This window comes from Pinus tabuliformis, chromosome 9, assembly GCF_031772625.1.
Source record: "Pinus tabuliformis cultivar Carrire ecotype Pingquan chromosome 9, CPIR1, whole genome shotgun sequence".
NCBI lineage: Eukaryota > Viridiplantae > Streptophyta > Pinopsida > Pinales > Pinaceae > Pinus > Pinus tabuliformis.
In genome coordinates this window covers 1,049,723,448-1,049,748,510 of record NC_142307.1, presented here as the reverse complement: position 1 = coordinate 1,049,748,510, position 25,063 = coordinate 1,049,723,448, and the positions used below count along the sequence as shown (strand labels likewise).

At 41.8% G+C, this 25,063-nt stretch overlaps 1 protein-coding gene across 1 annotated transcript; it reads left to right on the top strand.

The window, feature by feature from the left end:
• The first annotated feature begins 13,170 nt into the window (after positions 1-13,170).
• On the top strand, positions 13,171-13,956 carry LOC149152299 (uncharacterized). Its single transcript, XM_089443440.1, has 2 exons — positions 13,171-13,383; positions 13,471-13,956. Exons 1-2 carry the CDS (start codon positions 13,171-13,173, stop codon positions 13,954-13,956), a joined length of 699 nt encoding a protein of 232 aa, XP_089299566.1.
• Positions 13,957-25,063: the final 11,107 nt, after the last annotated feature.

Genomic DNA, 25,063 nt, shown 5'->3' with positions numbered 1-25,063 from the left:
TGTGCTGGAGTTGATTCATTAAGCATCATGCTCCTCCAAGGAAGCCTTAGCCAAGATGTGGAGGGGATCGGGCCTTTTTCTTCGTTTGAGTGCTTTGGCCAACCGTCCTTGGAGCACCTTCATTCTCGCCTTGCATACGTGCATTCGGGCCCAATAGTGGTTCTTCATGTTCCAGAGTAGGTCCTTATCTTTGTTGGCCTTGGCCAGCAGCCTCTCCAAATGAGCATTGACCCGGAGAAGCATAGCCTCTCGCTCAACGGGTACTAAATCACCGGGTCTCTTACGAGCCAAGTTGCGGTCTTCATGGATCCTCCGCAACTCATCAAGAGTGTGTTCATCTTCTAGTTGCTTGTTGCGCTGCTCTAAGTAGGTGATTTTCCAATTTTCCATTTCCAACCTTTGCTGCAACGAGTCATTTTCAGCCCTTAGTTGCTGGATGATCTCCTTTGGCTCTAGGCTAGGAGAACTGATATCGAGGTCAACAACATCTATGCCTGGATCACCTGATGGCCCCTCATCAATTTTGGGATGCTTGCCTCTCTCCTGTACCTGTGCTGCTGTCGAAAACGAGGCCCCTTCCACCTGGTGTGGAGATAACACTCGCGGTGCTGATGAAGAAGGCGAGACCCCTTCCACCTGATGTGGAGAAAATACTCGCCGAGCTGATAAGGCCCTGTGGCCTTTCTGATATGTGACCAATGGAGGGGAGCTGACATGTCTGGCCTCAGGGATATCATGCTGCTGTGAAGGTCCTCCCTCCTCATGAACAACCTCAGGGGGTGGTGGTGTTGGCGCTGTGAAAAAATCTCGAGAGATAAAATCCTCCCATGGGATACCCTGCTGAGCCAACTGATGCATGACCACAAGCTTGATCAAACCATAATGAAAGATGCTCCGGTGTTGCTGTGCTGGGCTCTTTCTCTGCACCAAGGGCACCATCCTCTCAATATTCCGGCACATGAAAAATGGTATGTTCATCATCTGTACCCGTGTGAAATGCATCAACAAGCGGATATGGTACGAATACAAACGTGAAAATCTACCCTCACAGGTGAAATAGCGAATGATGAGCCTCATCAAGGGAGCATACTCATCCATCAAAAATCTGAAAGGAAATACACCAGTCATGTACCTCATGTACACAAGTTTAATGTAGGGCTCATACTGAAATCTGTCCAATAGTTTGCGCTTGTTCCACTCTTCTCCAACATTGAGTATCCCTGTTGCTTGAGCAACAATCTCAGGTGACAATATAAAATCCACCCCTGCAAGATTTACATGCCCGTCATGCAAATGCAAAACAAACAAGCGGACCAATTCCCTATGGTGCTGAATTTGAGAAATCCTCTCGCAAAATTCATAACATGATTGATGGCGGAAACATGTGACTGCAAGTGGACAAGCCTGCAAATAGTTCAAAGAGGTGGGCTCCTCTCTCACATGGTGACCACCCTTACCACCCCTGTGAGGCCTCCTTTGTACCTCAGCCTCTGGTGTTGAATCACAGTCATCACTTTGCTCATAGTCGGTTTCGGTTTCTGACATGGTTTCAAGAGCAAAATGGCTTAAATGTACTGCTGCTTCTGCTCAAATGACCTGCTGTTTTCACTGTTGAAATGCTGCTTCAAGGGGACAAATAACACAAGGGAGATGTTAGGGAAGGGAGACTTTTAAGGGGAATTAGGGAAAATATATGAAAAAGGGAATTAAGGGGAGGAATCATGACATATACAACATCATACAATTATAATTTGCAAGGGTTTTATGGGAAGTAGGGTTTAGGGTTATGTTATTAAATTTTAGGGATAGGGGTAGGGTTTTGGGCCTTTGATATTTTTGGTAGGGAGATTAGGTAAAAATGATAAGGGAGGTGGTTGGGATGTAGGAAAAAAAATGGGAGTGAAAGGGATGACCTTGAGAGCAGCAAAACAAAACCCTAGCTTTACTTGCACTTTGACATTTTTAAGCAAATACACATGAACTTCTTATTTCAAATTGATGGCATTAAAACACATTTCCCATGCTCATTTGTCTTTATCAAGCAAAATACTTTGATGATCAGAGGCCTACCTGCAACCTTGAAGAAATTTGGGGTCGTTTGAAGCTTGTAGGCAAATTTTTTGTGTGTTAAACCCCAACGCGTAGCACGCGCCCAACGCATAGCGCCCGTGTCTTTTTCCCACTGCGCTGACCGCCCCGACGCGTAGCGCCTGCCCAACGCGTAACGCGCAGGTCCTGATGCGTAGCGCGCGGGCTCTGTCCACCAACTTGCACAGTTTTCACACTAAATCGCCTTTTGCTCTTGCTTTTGGAATCTTGGAGGCAAATAATGATAAAATGAAGGGAGGGGGGATTTTATAAACTTGATTTGAATTAATTTCCCCTAAAACCCACTTTCTAATGTTTATAAAGTGACACTTTTCAAAATTAAAATGTTGCTGACTTATGGTTTCCTTTTTGTCCTGAAATTGGTTGAAATGATGCTTTTTCTTGAAAATTTTTGCAGGGATAGCTTCTGAGGAGTCTTAGCAAAGGGGACTAGGGCTGCATGCCAACTTCTGGAGAGTTTGAATTTTTAAATTTTTTTACAGAACATGAGAAAATGACCTTGCCTTCAAAACAGGGTTTTTGAACTCAAGGTAGAAAAAATAGCTGTACATGAAGTGGAGCTTTGATAGACATCCCTCTGGCCTGCTGGGCATTTATTGACTTTAAAGACATGACCTCAAAAGACAAAATTGGACCTAAACCCTAGACCTAGGACCTTGACTTCAAAACAAGACCAATGACCCTGTAAAGAATTTTATTGACTGAAACAACTTGAACCAGCAGTGCCAAGAGAGGAACATAAAGACACAAGCTCCTCCATCAGGGTTATGGCATGCCTAATGGAATGCAATAAGATGACACTGATGAGACACATACTAATGAAATGCAAAGAGTTTTGATCGCTGATGGAGCGCTACTAGACCGACTCTAACAGATCCCATAAAAATAGTTGCAATTCTTATTAATCTCCTGCTAAACTGCTACAAAATGATGTACAATCAAGGTCTGAGCATCCAACTGAGTCCAACCCTTTGCAATGAGAAAGAAGAAGAAGATATAGACATGAATTCAACCTCCTCCCATACTCAGGGATTGAATCCCTAATATGAGGAGCAAATCTAACTAACACTGAACAAGAAACAAGAATATAGACATCTCAACAACTTGCCTCTAAAAGTGAAAAACTGATTCATTTGAGCTCAAACTGACTTTTAAAGCAATGAATCTACCCTCTAGTACTAATTACCTATCATATTTACATGCCAAGTCATCATTTACAAAGGTAAAAAATCCTCCATGAGAGAGAATCCATGAACACAGTCAAAAACTGGAAAAATAGGCATCCTGTGCAAAAACTGCCTACGCATAGCGCCACTGGCCCAATGCGTAGCGCCACTTTCAAGTCCCTTTTGGAGGCCTTCCCAACATACCAATCATGATAGCTCATTGGAAAGGTCTTCAAGTCTACTTTCCAACACACCTATAATTTTTGCATTTGAAGCTCATTTGACCCCTCAAAACTTGATTCTCCCAAGGCTGCTTCTATGTGTCCAAAAAGTGGCAGAAATGTCATTTTTAGGGTGTGTTTTTACCTTTTGGTGGACCAATTCTGCCCCAAAAACTTAGAAAATCCATAGGGTGCATGTCCTCATTGATCTGAATCCAAAAATGCAAACCATTTATTCATTGAGTGCCCCTAGGAAAATCACAGCATCTGTGGCGCTACACATTTAGGCAGTTTTCTTGTGTGTAGAATTTCAAAATTTGCAAATGACAAAAATTTCTCAAAACTTGCCCAAAATTGGTGAGAAACACCATCATCAAGTGTTTTTATGATCCAAGGAAGCTTCAGCAAGCAACATAAGCCTATCCTCCTCCTTTTTTCCTTTCGAAGCCCGCCTTAGCCTAGCTTTCATCTTCTTGACCCTCATATTGCAAATTTTGTTTCGGGTCCTATAATGGTAGGCCATGTGCCTGATCATATGATTATCTCTATTGGACTTCTGCAACAACTTCTCAAGGTGAAAATTGACTCTCTCAAGCCAATTCTCTTTATCATCTTCAATCTCCTTCTCAATAGGAGTCAAAGTGACTTGTGCCTCTTTGCCACATTGTCATTTTACCTTGAACAGTTCCAGCTCAATGAGGACTTGTTTGTCACTCAACTACTTGTTTTATTTTTCTAAATATGTGATGACATATTTGTCCCTCTCCAAATTTTCCATCAAAGTTTGTACTCGGTGTCATGCGGAAAGAGTCAATTTTGCAGACAAAACCGACCTCCCTAGAAAACAAGGCTTTTCGAGTGACAAACAAAACAATCAAGCACTATGTTTCCCTAAATATGCATTAAAATAAAAGCAACCAGGTGTTTAAGGCTTACCTTTAGTCCAACGCTTGTTTGTATCATCCAAGCCTCTTCGATCCATATGAGCTCCTTCTCCTTGAAGCCTGCATTCACTAACAAGCAAACGATTACATAGCACCTGAATAACTCATATAATAAAACATATTCATCATAAAGACCAAGGAGTTTATGAAACAAATTATATATAACAACTTGTTGAGAAAAATGAACTTAATTGTATTAATTGGAAACAAAAGAAACCATTACAACCAGTGCCTTGGTGTTGTGCAGGTCCCTCCCAGGGTCCAGCAAGAGTTCTCCTTTACTTTGATCAGCTCACCCACTTCCAAATGAAGCTAAGAAAGGATTGGAATCTCTCCTCTCAAGCTCTAAAAGGGAGTCCTAATTTCAGCAGCATCTACCCTTAGGAATGTTCAGCTTTCAACCTCCCCTCCCTCTGGCCCAATGCCTGTATTTATAATGCTTTGGAGGAAGTTAATCAGGTCCACCATCAATGGGATAAGCCCCTCTTTCAAAGGGATAACTCCCCTCTTCATGGGATAAGTTCCTCTTTCATTGGGATGCATGAACCATCTGGAGGCGCTCAATCCACATCAAACCATCTTCTAGAATGCTCTAGAATCGACCACAAGTAAGTTTTTTGAAGTAAAACTTGCGCCTTTTGACCTTTACAGGAGTACGCACCCACCCCTTTACAGAGAGAGCATACAAGTACGCAGGTATTATGTACTTGAGGTGCGTACACGCAAGTAAGAGTAAGAGAAACTGTGTAACCAGAGTTATATTGATTTTTAAAGGCTTTCTCTCTTTTTTGGAGTTTGACATGAGGAGCAGAGGTATAAGACTTGCCAAGGAGGACAGTATAGTTATTGATGGAGCCATACTGACTGCAAATAGTCATGGTGACAAATTTTAGTGTAACAGATTGCCCCCTAAAGTGCGAGGTCTATAGTAGATTAGGGTTTCATATCATCTAAGAAGGGTGAAGCACTTTATCATTTTGAGGATTATCTTGTGGAGAGCCCAGTTGGAACCTGCAAATATTCAACACAAAATACATATATGAGATCATATCATCGCTGAGGTAGGCATTCCCATACTCAGATCAAAATCTTAACTAACAAACTAACTACTGCTCTGATACAGGAATGATTTCGCAATACATCATAATCGTAGACTCATGTAGACACAGCATGGACGCAACCATCTGTTTATAATTAGTCTACTATATAATGAATACAAAACTCCTCGCAGCCTGGATGGTAGAAACTAGATCCAGGGTCTTCATTTCTACTTCCCGAAATAGTACGATTCTATCCATGCGAATAAATGAGTTGATGTCGAACATGGTAGAAACCACTTGATTACCAGTCAATGATGTAAATTGTTAACAAGTGTGAGAGAGACCACCAATGATGTCAATGGTTCTCAAAGTACCCAGTACAATCCATGAGATGTGAATGAATGTGTTGATGTCGAACATGTCACGGAATCCTTCGATCGAAAGTCAATGATGTAAACTGTCGTCAAAGGCGAGAAACCTGCCATTGAGGCATGCATATTCCAAGGTACTGATGATTCCTAGATCATCTTTCTAGATAATGTGCTGATGTCGATAGAAAGCGATCCGTTGCAGGCAAGCCCACAACACGAAATCATAGATCAAGTTGAAGAAATGTAGCTGTAAGGACTGACTCAGGGATGGTCAAGATGGATGATAGATATTTTGCAGATGAATGGTTTATTTGCAGTGACCTCTTGAACACATAACGACACAACAGATGGCTTGGTGACATTTGACCCAAAGTTAATACCCGGAAACCGGCTGAAGACTTTGAATGTGGTTTGATCAACTATTAGGCAAAGGATTTCCCAACTCAGGTGAATGAAAAGTGTCGTGTTCAAGAGTGGTGATAAGGTTTTTCTGAGACAAAGGATAACAAATAGGCTCATTTTTCTCTCTTTTCCCTCACCATTTCTGGCAAGTACCTCTTTATTTTTTACAAGCTCTAAGAGGATAACATTTGCTTGATTATAAGCTCATCCGTTGGATGAGTCCAACTTAGTTTAGATTCAAACCCTAAGAAGGAGTGGTCTGTTCCTGTTTGTAATCGAACAGGTCCTTTACTGTGAAATTTTAACGAGTCCAGTATAGGAGAAACTCGGCATTTTTCAATTTTAGAGAGTCTAAAAAAACTTAAGAAGACTCCAGGGTCGACCTTTTTCGTAAATTTGTGTCTCCCAAGCCCGAAAAAGTATAAAATAATACTTGAGAGAACCGCTTGATCTTTACGACCAAGGAGTACTTTCATGATTAGTGTCTCTGATCTAAAAAGTAAAAAGCGATCAAGGACACGTCGTTTTATTTCCAATATCGAATTTGAAACGACAAAAATCCGGCAATCTTTTCATGTTTTTCGGTCAGAAAAGGGTTGTAAGAGGACCGTCTTTTAATTCCGTTTTAACGAGTGTAAAAGAAACGCTCGACAATCTTTTCATGTTTTAGGAGTCAGAAAAGGGCTCAAAGATGACTCTGATGTTTTTGTTTGTAAAAAATGACAATTTTCCCTAAAAATCTTTTATCCTGCACAAAAACCAACACATTACTCATACCTGTTGAAGATAGATAAAAATACTTTGAAAAATACCTTTTCATGGTGAAAAATAAAAAAATTTACCATTTATTTACCCAAAAAACATATAAAAAGGGCTTTTACCAATTCATTTTTACCATTTTACTGTTGAGGAGAGAAAAAGGGTTTTTGGCAAGAAACTTCCCGTGGACATTGCGGAGAATCCGACCGTCGAAACCGAACGCCGTCTCTTCCAGGTAATTTTCAACATCCTCCTCTTCAATTTCATCCGTTTAGAATTCTTTTTTAGGCCCTAGATTCCATTTTTTTGAGGCTTTGGGATTTCAAAGACCGCCTCTCGGGGTACGCAGGTGCCACACTAGGGACCCGCGTGCCCCGACATTTTTGCAGTTGGAAAAATGTCGGGGGTGTTAGACTCTGTCTTATATCAGAGATTGATTCTTCTTCAAAACAGGGTTTTGAAGAAGAAATCATTAATGTGTGGATTTAAATTATGTAATTTATCTTCAGCTTTCAAAAGACGGCAGTGATTTCAAGCTCCTATCCCTGCAAAAACACAAACATTTCATATTGACTTTGTGGTTTTCACACCAAAGATACAGCGGGTATAAGTTCAATGCTATATGTGAGAAGGCGTAATCTCTTGTCATGGGGTGACGATGATCATTTTATTAGCAATGACAACATGACTTCTGATTATGAGGATTGGATGGTGGGAAGCAATTGTCCAGGCATCAGTTCTTTCTGTCGATCTACATGGTCTAGCTTCCCAACTTGCAAAATTGGATCTCTGCAAAAGGCTTTTCATTGAAGATGACAAATTACCGGCAGAGCTGCGTTCAAGTGGTTCTCAGTCTACAACACACCAGCCTGTGGAAGGAAAAGAGCAGGTGGATTCGAATGAAAATGATAGGGGAGTGCTGAAAGTACAATCTGATAGAGAACTTGAGCTTCCACCTATCAAGTTTCCGGTTATTGATAAATCCACTGAAGAAGTAAACCTTAAAGATGATTATGAAATTCAGAAACGTGCTTCTACTCGAGAGTGTATGCTAGGAATGGAAAAGGAAGTAACTATCCCTGAATCTGTTGGTCGTGGTATAGTTCGTAGCAGTGGAGAAGCAGTAAGCATTAATTTCCCAGCATATTTGGAAAGCCAATCAAGAGTTGGTGCAGTATCATACAAAGCAGAATCAATTACTCCTTTTGATAAGACGAGCAGCATTAATTCTAAGAAATCGTGCATGATCCACCTGCAAAATAACCAGAAACCAAGTGAAGTCAGAATACATGATGTCATAACAGAGGAGGTTCGCTTAAGGTACCGTTACCTTGATCTACGGTGTCAACAAATCAATCTAAGGCTCCGACACAAAGTTTCTAAGGTTATAAGGCGATACTTAGAAGATGTCCATGGTTTTGTGGAGATTGAAACACCAATTTTGTCAAAGTCTACACCTGAAGGTGCCCGTGATTATCTTGTTCCATCTCGGATTCAGCCAGGGGAATTTTATGCTTTGCCACAAAGTCCTCAGCTGTTCAAGCAAATATTCAAATACAAGTCTGAAGAAAGGAGATATCTATAAGGAAGCAATCTAATCTGGTGCAAAGGGTCTGCCTTTTCTCAGGGTTCTAGAGAATGGTGGGCTTGAAGGCATTCCAGCTTTGACATCAACTTTGGAGAATGGAAAAAGCGAGGTTGCGTGAAGGAATAACCATTCTAGTTGCTACTCCTGGCCATGAGCTCTGAGCGAGGTGATAAGGCATTGGTTTTCAGCCAAAGCTTGAGTACATTAGATCCTATTGAGTCATTCTTGACTAAATTACCTCGGCATGGAAAGAAAGATGAATACTGGAGGCAAGGTAAAGAATGGTACATGCTTGATGGACACATTAGTGGCGCCCAAAGACAAAAACTAGTGGAGAAGTTTAATAATCCTTTAAATAAAAAGGTCCAGTGTGTATTGTACAGATGATGGGAAGGGATATTGTCTATGATCGTTGGTCATGTGATTTGATTTGTGCGGTTTCTTTACCAGATTTATATCGCATCAACTTGGAACAGGGTCGTTTTGTTTGCATCTTTAAACACTCACTCTCCAGCAGTCAATGTAATTTGCCGAAGCCCAGTTCATGGATTGTTGGCTTGTGGTGGAGAAGATGGTGCCTTAGAATGTTTTGATTTGAGAGAAAAAGCTTCGGTAGGAAGAATTGATGTAGCTACACATACAGGAGATACTGATCAGGAGGTCACTGCGATACGATTCGAGGAAACTGAAAGCTTTCAGATGGCAGTTGGAAATAGTTCTGGACAGGTGCTAATATATGATCTGCGTTCTTCAAGGCCTTTTCGAGTTAAAGATCACATGTATGGTAGTCCTATTTTGGATATCAAGTGGCATTCAACTCTAAATGCTTCAAGGCCGAGAATGATCACTGCTGATAATCGAGTAGTCAGAATTTGGGATCCAGAGACGGGAGAAGGTATGACTAGCATTGAACCAGCAGCGTTGGAGTATGGATGAAGCAACACGCCTTGATGTACTTCGTTTGGCTATAGAATTGGATGCCGACTATGTTGATGTGGAGCTCCAGGTGGCATACGATGCTGTTTACACACCAAAGTTACTAGACTCTTACAAGAAACAGAAGAGTGCCAAGGGTAAACGTGTAATGCCACCGCTATTCAAACGGTGCCAGAACAACAAGATAGGATTCGATTCCTATTTCCCAGATTTTAATTAATCTTGCAAACTAGATATGCGCTCTAGTTTTGGTCAATCATCAACAGAATTCAGTGGAAAGAGCGCCATTCTCCCTTCAGGAAAGCGCTGATTATTTTTAGTTTTATTTATTAAATAATCATAAAACAAATCCCTCATCTTGGGGTCGACTTGTTTTCCCCCAGCTGTATTTTGTTTCATATTTTTTGTAGTTAGTTAAAACAATGCCCCTGTTTTGGGCAGCATTGTATTTATTCATTTGTAAGGAGAGAGTGAAGGAGAGAGAGTTTTTTCTGAGCACTGGGAGCTGCTGGAGAAGCAGAGAGCTTTGTATTGTACAGTTTTCTGCAGAGAATTTAATGGAATTTCACAGCTCTGTTTGCTGAGATTCATGTGGTATGTTGATTTAGCATAAGTTTTTCCCTTTGTCTCATATGTAATCAGTTATATTCCATTTCATTTCATGACCCTTTCAAGCTGAACAAATGAAGTGATTAGGTAGGAATTCATAGTATTATATGCTCCTCCTATAAGTTTGTTCGCATTCGATGTTTTCTACTGTTTAAGGAGGATTCAAAGTTATTGTCTGCCCTCCTTAACTCCTCACCAGTCTTGCCATCCCGTTTGAAACCAGATTTGGTGTTAAATTGCATGCCTACCTTGCCTCAGTTGAAAACCTGTGTAGTCATTATATTTTTCTGTTTGAAGCTGTGATTTTGCCCATGTAGCCCAGAAAAGCCCCGTCATTCCATTAAAAAACCCCAAAAATCATTAAATCAAACCCCCCTCATCAATTTACTAGCCTAATATCTTTGATCCTAATTGGTCAGCTTATTATATTATAAGATCTATCAAATCTGACCCGAGAGAGCCTTCTCATACCTCGTAGGGCTAGCTACGAGGTGAAATGGTTTGATGTAGCCTTGAGAGTTTGTCTATCTCAGCCTAGGTGAATTCCAAGTGCTAACATATTGGCGACCATACTGGGGAGAACATATTAATCGTTTGCTCATTGATGTGTTTGTTTCATAAGTCTTAGACAGAGCCTGAAGTTACGCCAGAAGCCTTCGAAAACGCTCTTGTTTTACATCAGCGCAAGTAGATAAACGCTGCTTCAGTCTATCTCCGTGGGATTTGTGAACATAGCGCTTCATTGACACTTTACCCCAGTACATATATCAAGTTCAGATCTGATTGTTGATAGTGGACAACGATCAGACACTTGAAAGGCTGAATCATTCACCTGGCGACTCCAACTCGATCCAGACATTCCAGTGCCTGTTGATATGTTCATGCAATGGTAGGGTATGTGGCAGACCCTGCACTTTGTGAAGTTCTAGATGGAGTTAGAGAGATGTTAGCAGGTATTGAAATTAATGAAGAATTTTTCAGTATTTTCCTTCAATGTGTGAAATCTCCGAAGCTTCATCTTGAAGGCAAAACTAGATTTTATGAGTTAGTTGTTGAAAGAGTTGAAAATGAGATTCAGTATCTCGATGAGCAGATCCACTCTTATGATTTCCAAGACCCTAAAAAGTTCTTGGAAATCCTTCCTCCATCGAAACAAGAAATAACAGATTTGCCTATAGAGGTATACATTGACAATGTGCAGCTGGAAATATGCATTGCAGAGTTGGGGCAGCCAACAGAGGCCGGTGTCCGTGATCCTATTGCAGCATATATGGACAGGTTTTTTACTCTGATGGACAGATCAGGCTGTCTTTTCCGTGACCAGGCTCAGCACATGCATGAAGGGCTGCCAGCAACTGCATCTGTGACTTCGTGGCAGCATTCTCAAGCGGCTTCAATTTCAAGTTTACTTGCATGGTTAATTTGGCATTTTAGCATTACCTGATCTATTGTTTGTACAGCAGATTAGAATAGGTTATGTACATAAATAAGCAGCCATAAGGGCAGCATCTTGTTTCAGTTGGCTTTTAGTTTGATTGAGTTAAGTTTCAGTGTGAAAATAAGTCTTCAGCTGTGTTGATTTGTTAGAAAGATGACTCCATTGCCCAATGAATAAAGCACTGGTCTGCTCTCCCAAAGTTCTGCGGTTCTTGGCACCTCCAGGAAGCTGCAGCTGCCATCCCAAATGGAGCCGATGTTAGACTCTGTCTTATATCAGAGATTGATTCTTCTTCAAAACAGGGTTTTGAAGAAGAAATCATTAATGTGTGGATTTAAATTATGTAATTTATCTTCAGCTTTCAAAAGACGGCAGTGATTTCAAGCTCCTATCCCTGCAAAAACACAAACATTTCATATTGACTTTGTGGTTTTCACACCAAAGACACAGCAGGTATAAGTTCAATGCTATATGTGAGAAGGCGTAATCTCTTGTCATGGGGTGACGATGATCATTTTATTAGCAATGACAACATGACTTCTGATTATGAGGATTGGATGGCGGGAAGCAATTGTCCAGGCATCAGTTCTTTCTGTCGATCTACATGGTCTAGCTTCCCAACTCGCGAAATTGGATCTCTGCAAAAGGCTTTTCATTGAAGATGACAAATTACCGGCAGAGCTGCGTTCAAGTGGTTCTCAGTCTACAACACACCAGCCTGTGGAAGGAAAAGAGCAGGTGGATTCGAATGAAAATGATAGGGGAGTGCTGAAAGTACAATCTGATAGAGAACTTGAGCTTCCACCTATCAAGTTTCCGGTTATTGATAAATCCACTGAAGAAGTAAACCTTAAAGATGATTATGAAATTCAGAAACGTGCTTCTACTCGAGAGTGTATGCTAGGAATGGAAAAGGAAGTAACTATCCCTGAATCTGTTGGTCATGGTATAGTTCGTAGCAGTGGAGAAGCAGTAAGCATTAATTTCCCAGCATATTTGGAAAGCCAATCAAGAGTTGGTGCAGTATCATACAAAGCAGAATCAATTACTCCTTTTGATAAGACGAGCAGCATTAATTCTAAGAAGTCCTGCATGATCCACCTGGAAAATAACCAGAAACCAAGTGAAGTCAGAATACATGATGTCATAACAGAGGAGGTTCGCTTAAGGTACCGTTACCTTGATCTACGGTGTCAACAAATCAATCTAAGGCTCCGACACAAAGTTTCTAAGGTTATAAGGCGATACTTAGAAGATGTCCATGGTTTTGTGGAGATTGAAACACCAATTTTGTCAAAGTCTACACCTGAAGGTGCCCGTGATTATCTTGTTCCATCTCGGATTCAGCCAGGGGAATTTTATGCTTTGCCACAAAGTCCTCAGCTGTTCAAGCAAATATTCAAATACAAGTCTGAAGAAAGGAGATATCTATAAGGAAGCAATCTAATCTGGTGCAAAGGGTCTGCCTTTTCTCAGGGTTCTAGAGAATGGTGGGCTTGAAGGCATTCCAGCTTTGACATCAACTTTGGAGAATGGAAAAAGCGAGGTTGCGTAAAGGAATAACCATTCTAGTTGCTACTCCTGGCCATGAGCTCTGAGCGAGGTGATAAGGCATTGGTTTTCAGCCAAAGCTTGAGTACATTAGATCCTATTGAGTCATTCTTGACTAAATTACCTCGGCATGGAAAGAAAGATGAATACTGGAGGCAAGGTAAAGAATGGTACATGCTTGATGGACACACTAGTGGCACCCAAAGACAAAAACTAGTGGAGAAGTTTAATAATCCTTTAAATAAAAAGGTCCAGTGTGTATTGTACAGATGATGGGAAGGGATATTGTCTATGATCGTTGGTCATGTGATTTGATTTGTGCGGTTTCTTTACCAGATTTATATCGCATCAACTTGGAACAGGGTCGTTTTGTTTGCATCTTTAAACACTCACTCTCCAGCAGTCAATGTAATTTGCCGAAGCCCAGTTCATGGATTGTTGGCTTGTGGTGGAGAAGATGGTGCCTTAGAATGTTTTGATTTGAGAGAAAAAGCTTCGGTAGGAAGAATTGATGTAGCTACACATACAGGAGATACTGATCAGGAGGTCACTGCGATACGATTCGAGGAAACTGAAAGCTTTCAGATGGCAGTTGGAAATAGTTCTGGACAGGTGCTAATATATGATCTGCGTTCTTCAAGGCCTTTTCGAGTTAAAGATCACATGTATGGTAGTCCTATTTTGGATATCAAGTGGCATTCAACTCTAAATGCTTCAAGGCCGAGAATGATCACTGCTGATAATCGAGTAGTCAGAATTTGGGATCCAGAGACGGGAGAAGGTATGACTAGCATTGAACCAGCAGCATTGGAGTATGGATGAAGCAACACGCCTTGATGTACTTCGTTTGGCTATAGAATTGGATGCCGACTATGTTGATGTGGAGCTCCAGGTGGCATACGATGCTGTTTACACACCAAAGTTACTAGACTCTTACAAGAAACAGAAGAGTGCCAAGGGTAAACGTGTAATGCCACCGCTATTCAAACGGTGCCAGAACAACAAGATAGGATTCGATTCCTATTTCCCAGATTTTAATTAATCTTGCAAACTAGATATGCGCTCCATTTTTGGTCAATCATCAACAGAATTTAGTGGAAAGAGCGCCATTCTCCCTTCAGGAAAGCGCTGATTATTTTTAGTTTTATTTATTAAATAATCATAAAACAAATCCCTCATCTTGGGGTCGACTTGTTTTCCCCCAGCTGTATTTTGTTTCATATTTTTTGTAGTTAGTTAAAACAACGCCCCTGTTTTGGGCAGCATTGTATTTATTCATTTGTAAGGAGAGAGTGAAGGAGAGAGAGTTTTTTCTGAGCGCTGGGAGCTGCTGGAGAAGCAGAGAGCTTTGTATTGTACAGTTTTCTGCAGAGAATTTAATGGAATTTCACAGCTCTGTTTGTTGAGATTCATGTGGTATGTTGATTTAGCATAAGTTTTTCCCTTTGTCTCATATGTAATCAGTTATATTCCATTTCATTTCATGACCCTTTCAAGCTGAACAAATGAAGTGATTAGGTAGGAATTCATAGTATTATATGCTCCTCCTATAAGTTTGTTCGCATTCGATGTTTTCTACTGTTTAAGGAGGATTCAGAGTTATTGTCTGCCCTCCTTAACTCCTCACCAGTCTTGCCATCCCGTTTGAAACCAGATTTGGTGTTAAATTGCATGCCTACCTTGCCTCAGTTGACAACCTGTGTAGTCATTATATTTTTCTGTTTGAAGCTGTGATTTTGCCCATGTAGCCCAGAAAAGCCCCGTCATTCCATTAAAAAACCCCAAAAATCATTAAATCAAACCCCCCTCATCAATTTACTAGCCTAATATCTTTGATCCTAATTGGTCAGCTTATTATATTATAAGATCTATCAAATCTGACCCGAGAGAGCCTTCTCATACCTCGTAGGGCTAGCTACGAGGTGAAATGGTTTGATGTAGCCTTGAGAGTTTGTCTATCTCAGCCTAGGTGAATTCCAAGCGCTAACAGGGGGTACGCACCTTGCCTTCAGGAACCCTGCGTACCCACGCTCTGTTCCTAAAGGCGGGGTGCGTACCTCTCACAACAAGTTTTTAAACCCCAAATTCTTCAAAATGGACCAAATTTTTTTGATTTCATGGAATCTAATGGATGTTTTTTGGCATGTAGATTGCTCATCATGCTTGATTGGCGCGAGAGAGAGCACGAAGATGTTGATTTGGCCGCCATTAATCATCAATTGTCAATTGATGCTTTGAAGGCATGCGACCTTTGTAAATACTGGGTGATACCTGGCATGAGGGCCCAAGTGAGCTTTCTAGAGTGGCTGGTAGAAAGATGGAATGTTCAGGACCAGTGTTTTTATATTGGAGGGCACCAGCTTGAGATGGAGCCGACAGATATCTACTTTCTCACTGGTTTGCCCAAGAGAGGCGAACACTTGACTCTGTTCGGGACTAGGCTGGGTGGCCAGTCCATCGCTAGTCTCCGACTAGAGTGGTGTAACACTCAGACTCAGGAGAAGGGGATAGAGATCAAAACTATATCCCGTCCTGAACTTAAGGTGATTACCTTTACAGTTACCAAACTTTGCGGGGCTGTCGCTTTACACATTGCCACTGGATCCCAGATGCGGATGGCCGATTGATTGCTATCGAGGTACCATTTTCAACTGGTGTGATGCTGTGTTGGCCAATATAAAAGTCCAACTGACTAGAGCCAAAAACAGACAGCTAAAGACTTTTGGTTATGGGCCTTTAGTTGTGAGTTTTGGCTTAGAGAGGGTTCTGATGCTGATCCCACAACAACTCACTGTTGGTGTTGGGCTTCCTCGAGAGCCCAAATTGATGCGATGGGTTGCGGTTATGGCCCGTCATCCCGATGAGGGAACGGAGGTTGTCCGATTTACTCCAGAGTACTTTCACTGGTTAGAAGACCAGGTCTTTTCTATACAGGATTTTCCTTATGCCGGAGTTGATTTTCGTGGAGATTTGGACATGGTTCTTCCACCGGGAGAACAATGGGATGATACAGGTAACTTCATTTTTCACAAGTTTTTTAAACTATCTATTTTTTTGTTTGTTTTATATCGTCTCAAAACTGATAGTAATAATTTTCAAAATGCAGATGTAGGTCCATGACATCCAACCAATCTCCGGCCTTATGAGAGGAGACTACCAGTTGTAGCGGCACCGGCCCCACAGGACGAGGCCACAGAGACTTTGGCTGAGTTGGAAAGTGACCTAGAGCGTCTTACAGCAGACATACCGGAGACTACCATAGATGATATTCCAATCAGGCTTCAGCGCTATGTAGTCGGGGTCCCAGGACCTTTTAGGAGGTTCTTGTGCAGGGTGGCCCGTGCAGTGGTGTCATATAGAGATCATCACCAGTGATTGGATGGTCGTTTTTGTAGACACATGTGACATTTTGGTTTTTTGTACTTATCATTTTTGCCAATCATAAGGTGTTTTTCAACCTATGATCGAAGACGATGTATTTTTTGACACACTCCTATATATATATATATCATTATTACCGGCTTATCTTGTAAATCATGTTATGGAATGGTTTTAAATTTACATGTATGATTATTGCAAATGTCTATTTAACATTCGAGAAGCAATTGCATCTGCTAATGTATTTAAAGACCTTGGAATATTTTGATATTCAATGTAATCAAACTCACGTTCCAAGAGACACACTCTCAAAAATAACCTTAATAACACTGGATTTCTAATGGCATACACTCTATTAAGCTGTAATTCAATGAGTTCAGAATCTAACCTCACTATCAAACTCCGAATCCCAAATGAAATAGATTCAGACAATAACTCAATCACTGCACTGTATTTGGCAATGTTGTTTGTTGTTTGACCGAGGCTCATCCCATGCATAGATACTAACTCATCAGCGGGTGAATAGATAACCCAAGCTGCGAAAGAGATATTCCGTGTACTACGACAAGCACCATCAGCGAAACCAATGTATGTTTGGAGAGGCATCGACATATGCATCATCAAGAGTAAAACCAAGATAAGCAGAAATAACGACGAAAACACACTCTCTAAGCTAAGCACATTGTCTAAATTAACAAACACACCAGCTAGAAATAAAAACTAACCTAACTAAAAATCTCCATACCCACTCTTTTAAGCATAATACCTCTTTAGGTAAAGTCCATTTCTGGGTTTACCCAAAGAGTCCCCGTCAAAGTCTACCAACTCATAGGCCCCTTTTGCTAGCTTTCGCTTGACGATATAGGGCCCATGCCACATAGGAACGAATTTTCCAGCACCTAATTTATCATTAGCTTGATCATATAATAACACTAGGTCTCCTTCCGAAAAATTTCGAGGGGTCACATTCCGATCATACTGAGCTTTCATACGTTTTGCATGAGTCTCGATCGCCAATGCAGCATCACGTCAACTCTCATCTAATTGAGCTAAGTATAATAAATGCTTCTCCTCTTCGGAAGTAGCTGGAAGTAACTCGATGGCCATTTGCAGTGACGGGATTTCGCATTCAATGGGTAGCACGACTTCCAAACCATAAACTAGTTGGAAAGGAGTGAACCCTGTTGATGTTTTCACTGAGGTTTTGTACGCCCAAAGCGCTGAAAATAACATGTTGTGCCAATTCAACCGATGAATACCAATGATTCGTCGGATCATGATGACTAAAACCTTGTTGATAGACTCAACCAGACCATTTGCTTGTGGATAATAAGGAGTTGAACTATCGTGACGTAAACCAAGCTGACCTGTAAGTTCTGTCATCATAACGTTTCGAAAATGGCGCCCATGGTCAGTGATTATCGCTTGTGGGACACCAAACCTAGCAATTATATGATTGAATATGAAAATTGCAGCTGTCTTGCCGTCTGCCTCGAATGTAGGCATCGCCTCGGCCCACTTAGTAAAATAATCTACCGCAAGGATGATATACGCATGGCCCTCGACTGAGTGAGGGTTACATGTAATAAAATCGATACCCCATTTGGCAAAAGGACCAACGACAATTATAGGGTGGAGAGGAGCAGGTGGAGCGCGCATCTTTCGATCAAACACTTGACAGTTGTGGCATTTTCGGTCCGCAGTAATACAATCTTTAAACAAGGACGACCAGAAGTAGCCAGCACGCAATATCTTTTGGGCTGTGGCATACCCAGACATATGACCGCCACACGCTCCTGAGTGACAGTCATTTAGAACCCTTTCAGCCTCTTCGTGAGTTAAGCAACGTCGAAAAATAGAGTCCGCCCCACGGCGATAAAGAGTATCTCCAATAATTTTGTATTGTTGGGACTGGAATCGAATTTTCCGACGTTCTGACTTTGAAGCTTCGGGTCGAAAGGATTGGGTCTGGAGATAGACTATGATATCCCCATACCACAGATCTAAAGTGCTGATTAGAAACAAAGAGTCGTCCGCAATGGGCTCCTCTGCCACAGTTTCCGTGTCAGCACGCGGGAAGTCACACATTAACTCTACAAAAACTAAAGATTTCTTAGACTTAGATTTCTCAAACTCTAAGTCGAACTCCTGCAGGATAACAATCCATTTAGAGTACTTGCCCCCTAGCAATTGTTTGGTCAAAATGTAGATCATAGGGTTGCAATCCGAAATGACTGTAGTTTTACGAAGTAAAATGTAGTGACGAAAACGTTGGACAGCTTGAACGACTGCCAGTGCCAATTTCTCCACATGTGAGTATTTTAGCTCAGTTGGATTTAACGTTCGACTAAGGTAATATATCACATGTTCCGTTCCGAATTCATCTTCCTGAACTAAGACCATTCCAATGGTGGAATGAGCGGCAGCGAGGTACAAAAAGTAATCCTGGTTGTAGTTGGGAGGATGCAACAATGGTGCATGGGTCAACGCGTGTTTGAGTGCATCAAATGATTTCTGAGCTATCTCATCCCAAGAGAATTGAGCATTCTATTTCAACAACCTTGTAAAACCCTTTGTAACCTCGGCGTAGTTAGGAATGAATCGTCGTAAAAAGTTTGCTTTCCCCCCCCTGCAAACTTTGGAGTTGGTGAAGACTCGAAGGAGGAGGCAATTTGATGATAGCTTCTAACTTCGAGGGATCGTCGCGAATGCCGGCTTTCGAAACTACAAATCCTAGTAATCGACCCACTTCTACACAGAAGACACATTTGTGTGGGTTCAACCGAATACGATAATGCCTACACCTCATGAAGATTGCTCGTAAATGAACAAGGTGATCAACTCGATGTAACGAATGAGCTGGAAAATCATCGAGATATGGTTGCACAATGTGTTTGATGTCGTGAAATGCATAAGAAATCGCCCTTTGAAAAGTTGCTCCGGCGTTCTTAAGCCCAAAAGGTAATTTGCAATAAGCAAATGTCCCCCATGGACAAATGAAAGCCATTTTCCATTGATCGGCAGGTAGAATATTGATTTGATTGTATCCGGAAAAATCGTCCATAAAGGAAAATATTTCGCTGCCGGCACAATCATCAATGATTTGATCGATATAGGGTGTTGAGTAGTTTTCCTTTGGACAAGCTCGATTAATGTCCCTATAATTGATGCATATTCTTATTGTTCCCTGTTTTTTGTTAACCAGAACAATATTCGATACCCAATCCGTTAACGGGATCAGATAAATGAAACCTGCTTTCAACAGTTTTTCAACTTCTGCTTTAATTGCAGCAGCTTTTCGTGGGTGAATCTGACGCAAACATTGCCGGACGGGTTTAGCATCCGGGTAAGTCTTGATCTCATGAACAACAATCGCGGGATCAATTCCTGGCATTTCCTCATAGGACCAGGCAAACACGTCGCGAAATTCTTGAAATAGGGCCTTGTATGTCTGAATTTCGTCATCTTTACACGAAGCACCTATATGAATGTTCTCAACAATTCCAGGCTTAACTGAAATGTCAATGGGAATAGTTCGAGAGATGTTTCCCAAATTCAGCTCTGAATCAGGATGTTTCATGGGATTCTGAGCTTCCTTGACATGTTTAGCTGTAAAAATTGATGAGAAATCATTTTCAAAACGATCATCCTCAGGTAAAAACGAAGATCTATGATGGAGATCCTCCCATGGTAAATCATCTATACACGGGACTTCACGAAGTTTCTCGTGAGATGAAACAACTTCGGGAAACGCTATTAACTCCGAGGTTGATGTGAAAAGTGATTCCTCACGGACCACATTCATTTGGTCGATTTTGGTTGAACACGGTTCGGTAAAAGACTGCATAGCTTCATAGGCAATTTCATATGGACTCAAAGGCATAAAATTACCAAATGAGTCTATTGCAGATTCAAAAGGAATGATCCAAGGATCGTCATAATAAATAGTGTCTGATGTAATCATATGAATGGTTGCAAATGAAGATGATGCGTTGAGTGGAGGAAAAGGAAAAGATCCCAGTAAACCGGCATCTTTAACTAATCCTACTCCAACATCCTTATTTGGGATAGTCGTTTTACCGACATGCTGAATACTCTCTGAAGAGGATGGGTCGGATGAAAAGTAAGCCAGCTGGTCTATTGTTACGATCTTTCCATTATGTAGGAACTTTATTACTCGGAAGACCGATGAAACGACCGCTGTCATAGCGTGAGACCAACTTCGACCCAAGAGAAGGTTGTAGTCTAGAGGGGCATCAACCACCTCCACATCTAGACTAACGGTTTTTCCTTCAACCCCCATAGGCAAATCCTGTAGAATGCCAAAAGGATGAAACCCACGGCCATCAAAGGCCTTAATAATTGTCGGGGATTGATTTAGTGAAGGAGAACCAAGCGATCTCCAACACTGTACGACATAATACACGTTGAAGCTCCCTCATCAATTACAGTCCGATGAATAGGCCTGTTTTTTACTATCACTTGGATCTGGAAAACCATTTGATGAGGCAAACGCGGTGTACTATTTTCTAGATCAAAGATTATTAGGTTCGGGTCCTGAACATCAATAGCTCCTATAGCCGACAAAAGTAATTTTCGTTGTGCTGGGCATGATTGCAGCACTTTCAAAGCCGACATTGCTGAAGGTGAAACAGCTAAGTCCTCAACAATGTTGTAATTCTGAGCCGCTCTCGCATGTGGATTGAAAGCAGACCTTCGAAGTACACCCTTGGCGGGCGGTTTGATTACTAAGTCGGGGTTAGGCTTCTCGATCTGTAGTGGATCGGAACCGGGAGCTGAGGTTGATGGATTAGAATGAGAAGATTCTACTTCTTTGCCATCAACAAGACTTTTACTACCATAATCTTGCGATCGAGTCGCAATCCTTACATGGGACATCATCAAAATGGGTTCTTCATTGGCACTCGAGGAAGAACCTATCATTTTGCTATCTTTTGGAAATGGATCCTTCAAGACAGCAGGAATTTGGGAACCTTTGACGATCTTCACAACCTCTGCTTGATGAGGGCAGTCTCTTGTAAAGTGTTCTTCTTCACAAATAAGACATGGATAACGAGGTTTGCGCTTTTCATCATTAGATTCCGCCTTTTCAGTTTTCTCCTTTGGAGTTTTGTCTGCTTTATTCTTCTTCTTCCCTTTCTTCTTCCCACCGGATTTTGATTTAGCTGTAGATGACTCTACAGCGTGAATATCGGTGGAGAGTTCAGCAGAAGAATCTCCTGTCGGGGAATCAGGCAAGGTTATGATAGGAGAAGAATTCTTCTTGCTTTTAGTGTTAACTGTACCAATCATGCCATCAGCAGCATGAGATCCCGAAGGAGCTGCAGCGATTTGATTTGACTTTGGAAGATCTGGGATCTTTTCGTGTAACGTACCTGACTGAGAATAAACTAAGTCAAGGTACTGTGCTTGAGCAATCACTTGCTCCTCAGTAACTACTCCGGCCTTAGCTACGTCTTCAGTAATCTTCGGTAACAATGATTTAACAAACCATTCAGCTAAAATCTGGTCCGGGATAAAAACTTTCACTAACCCCCTTCGACGTCTCCATTCATGAATATGATCGGAAATATAAGTGGACGTTGATTTCTTTAATGAAGTTAGTAACTCCGTGCCATTATCATATCTGACCGGCAACTGAAAATGAGTTAAAAACGAGGTAGCTAACTGGCTAAAATTATAAAAAGAGGCCCGTGGTAACTCAATATACCACTTGGCCGCGAGACCAATGAGAGTGCACTGGAAAAGACGTAAGCGGATCGAATCATCCGAGATGGAATTAGAGGCACACCAGAGGTGGTAAGTCATCACATGATTCGACGGGTCCTCTCCAGACTTACCCTCGAACTTGGGAATGTCACTGGGCAACTTATTCGGCATTGGCGGCCAAAACGGAAGATAATTAATTGGATCGTTCGTTAGGCGCGACAAGTCTGGTAAGTCCAAAGTTGCGATAAATGGTAGCTGCCGATTAGGATCCCTAAAACTCTGGGTCATGAGACCAGCCCCAGGAGGAGGATATCCAGGATAACTAGGAATAGGAATCGTGTTCAGGATATTGTATCCTCCTGGAAAACCAGGATTAACCGGACCGTACTGGGGTTGTTGATAAGTGTACCCAGGATACGGTTGATACTGGTAAACTGGCTGCTGGACAATAGGACCGAATTGGTACTGTCCCTGGTACGGTTGATAAGTGAATTGTGGTTGACTAGTGACAACCGTACTTAAACCAGGTTGTCCTACAGGCATCTGAATCGTAGTTTGAATCGTGGATCCAAACGATGGTAAAGATGTCTGAGTAGATACAGGGACAGTAGAAACCGGAGCTGTAGATACTCCAGAAGTAAGTGGGGTAGATGGAGCAGATGTTGCGGTAGTTGCAGTAGTTGTTTGAGATGGAGTACGAGGCGAAATAGGCCCAGACTGAGAAACTACCAAAGGTAAAGAAGTTTGAATATTAGACTAAACTGGTTGCTGGGGTGAACCAGAAACGAAGGGTTGTCCAGTTTGAGATGACAACTGTACATTTGGCTGCAACACCTGTTGAATTTGCGATGGATCCCACACTATGTTCATTCCGGGGTACTGACCCATAACAGGTTGAGGATATTGAGATCCATAACCGGGTTGAGGGTAGGATTGATAATTGAAAGGTACATTTCCCGTTCCTTTAACATAAGATTGACCTTGGGGTGGTTGGAAACCTTGGTTCGAGTACTGACCTTGGGGTAGATACCCTTGAGGCATGTACTGATACTGGGGTTGACCTTGAGGTATAAATTGATACTGGGGTTGACCTTGGGGTACATATTGAGTCTGGGGTTGACCTTGAGGAATGTAATGTACCGTAGGCATGTACTATCCTTGAGGTTGCCCCCCAGATGCAAATTGTCTACCTTGAGGTTGCCCCCCAGGCGTTAATTGAGGCTGCCCCCCAGGCGGTAACTGGCCACCTTGAGGTTGAGAATTGGGAATAGAACCTGACATCATAAGAATGTCTTCTACGCTCAATGGCTTTGCACCATTGCTTCCAGTGAATATCCTTTGTTCAATGGGTTGAGGAGATGCTCCCGAAAAAGTACCAGAAAGTGACTGATACCCAGCGGGAACAGAAGGACCGTCGTACAAAAAAGATTCAGGCGATTGAGTAAACATGGACGACTGACCTGACATATTTATGGGAGTATAAATACCCCTAGGTGGATAAGAAACACGAGGTGGTGAAAAACTTAACACTGAATTGTCCAAATAATTAGTTAAAGAAAGATACCAAGTAGTACTTCTAGATGGATTGTAAAAAATGGATTCACGCTCCCTTAGATCAATAGTAGATTGATTTTCGGGGATAGGGATGCCTATTTCTTCTTCCGGAGCAAGTTCTTCAATAGCTATCAAACCAGAAGGAAGATTTTCGGTGATTACTCTTTCTACCCTAGGTGAATTAGGAGCACTAGAAGTTGGAGAGACTAACCCCGATGTTGGAGTAACAGGTTCAGATATCTCAGGTTCTTCGCCTATATCACTAGTAGAGGAAAAGCTACCAGCAAGTTCGGAAACCGAAACGGCTTCAGGATTATAACCTGTTTCTAGAGTTTGGTAATCAGGATGAACAACCAACGAAGACTCTCCTTCTTCAGGTGACCCTACTTTACTGCCACTAGGAGTTACGAGGAATTTCAAACCTTCGTAATGGCCCGGGACTTCTTCAGGAGGTTGGCCCCAAAGTCTACGGTAATTCCTCAACAAATCAGCCACGGTTACAACCTCATAAGACTAGCCCCGAATTCTACGGGACTGTCTTGGTAATTCAGCCACAGATAAAACTTTTAACTACTGCACACGCAAACAAAGTAAAATCTCAAAGCAAACTGCCTAAAGTCTCTAAAGAATCAAACAAATTCGAATCACACACCTAAAGAATCTAGGGCGTCAAACCACACACAAAAAGTAACCTTCCGAACTGAAAACACTAGTTGGTGATGAAATCCAACATCGCAGAATTCAGTACAGAAGTGGCCGGTGGAACAGTTACCCCGGAAACCTGCTTAATGAATAGACTGGACCAAGTTCCTCCACTTTAACCGTCTCGAGTGAAGTGAACCCCCCAGAAAATCCAAGTGAGTCTAGCCGACGTCTGCTCTAGGTACAGTGGGATCTTCCCTCCACCGTCACCTTAGGAAGAATCCTAAAGATAATAGTCACTAAGGTTACCAACAGCAACAAATATACCTGGGGGAACAGTCTACGATCCGATACACATGCAAGGGCAGAGTAACAAGCTCAATCCCCTTGCCGGCTCCTTGAAAATAATCCAAGGTTTACCGACAAGTGACCCAGGCTCCTCGACAATGGTTAATCCGAGGTTTACCATTTGTAGTACGTGCATATCTGGCGTCGTTCCCAATGAAGGAGGATTGATTCCCTCACTGGTTCGGACATGATCTCGTGCTTCTCCTTTAAGAGGAGCTTTCCCAGAGCATAAATGTAACAGTTGGATTTATCCTACCACAAGATAAGCTACTTGTTT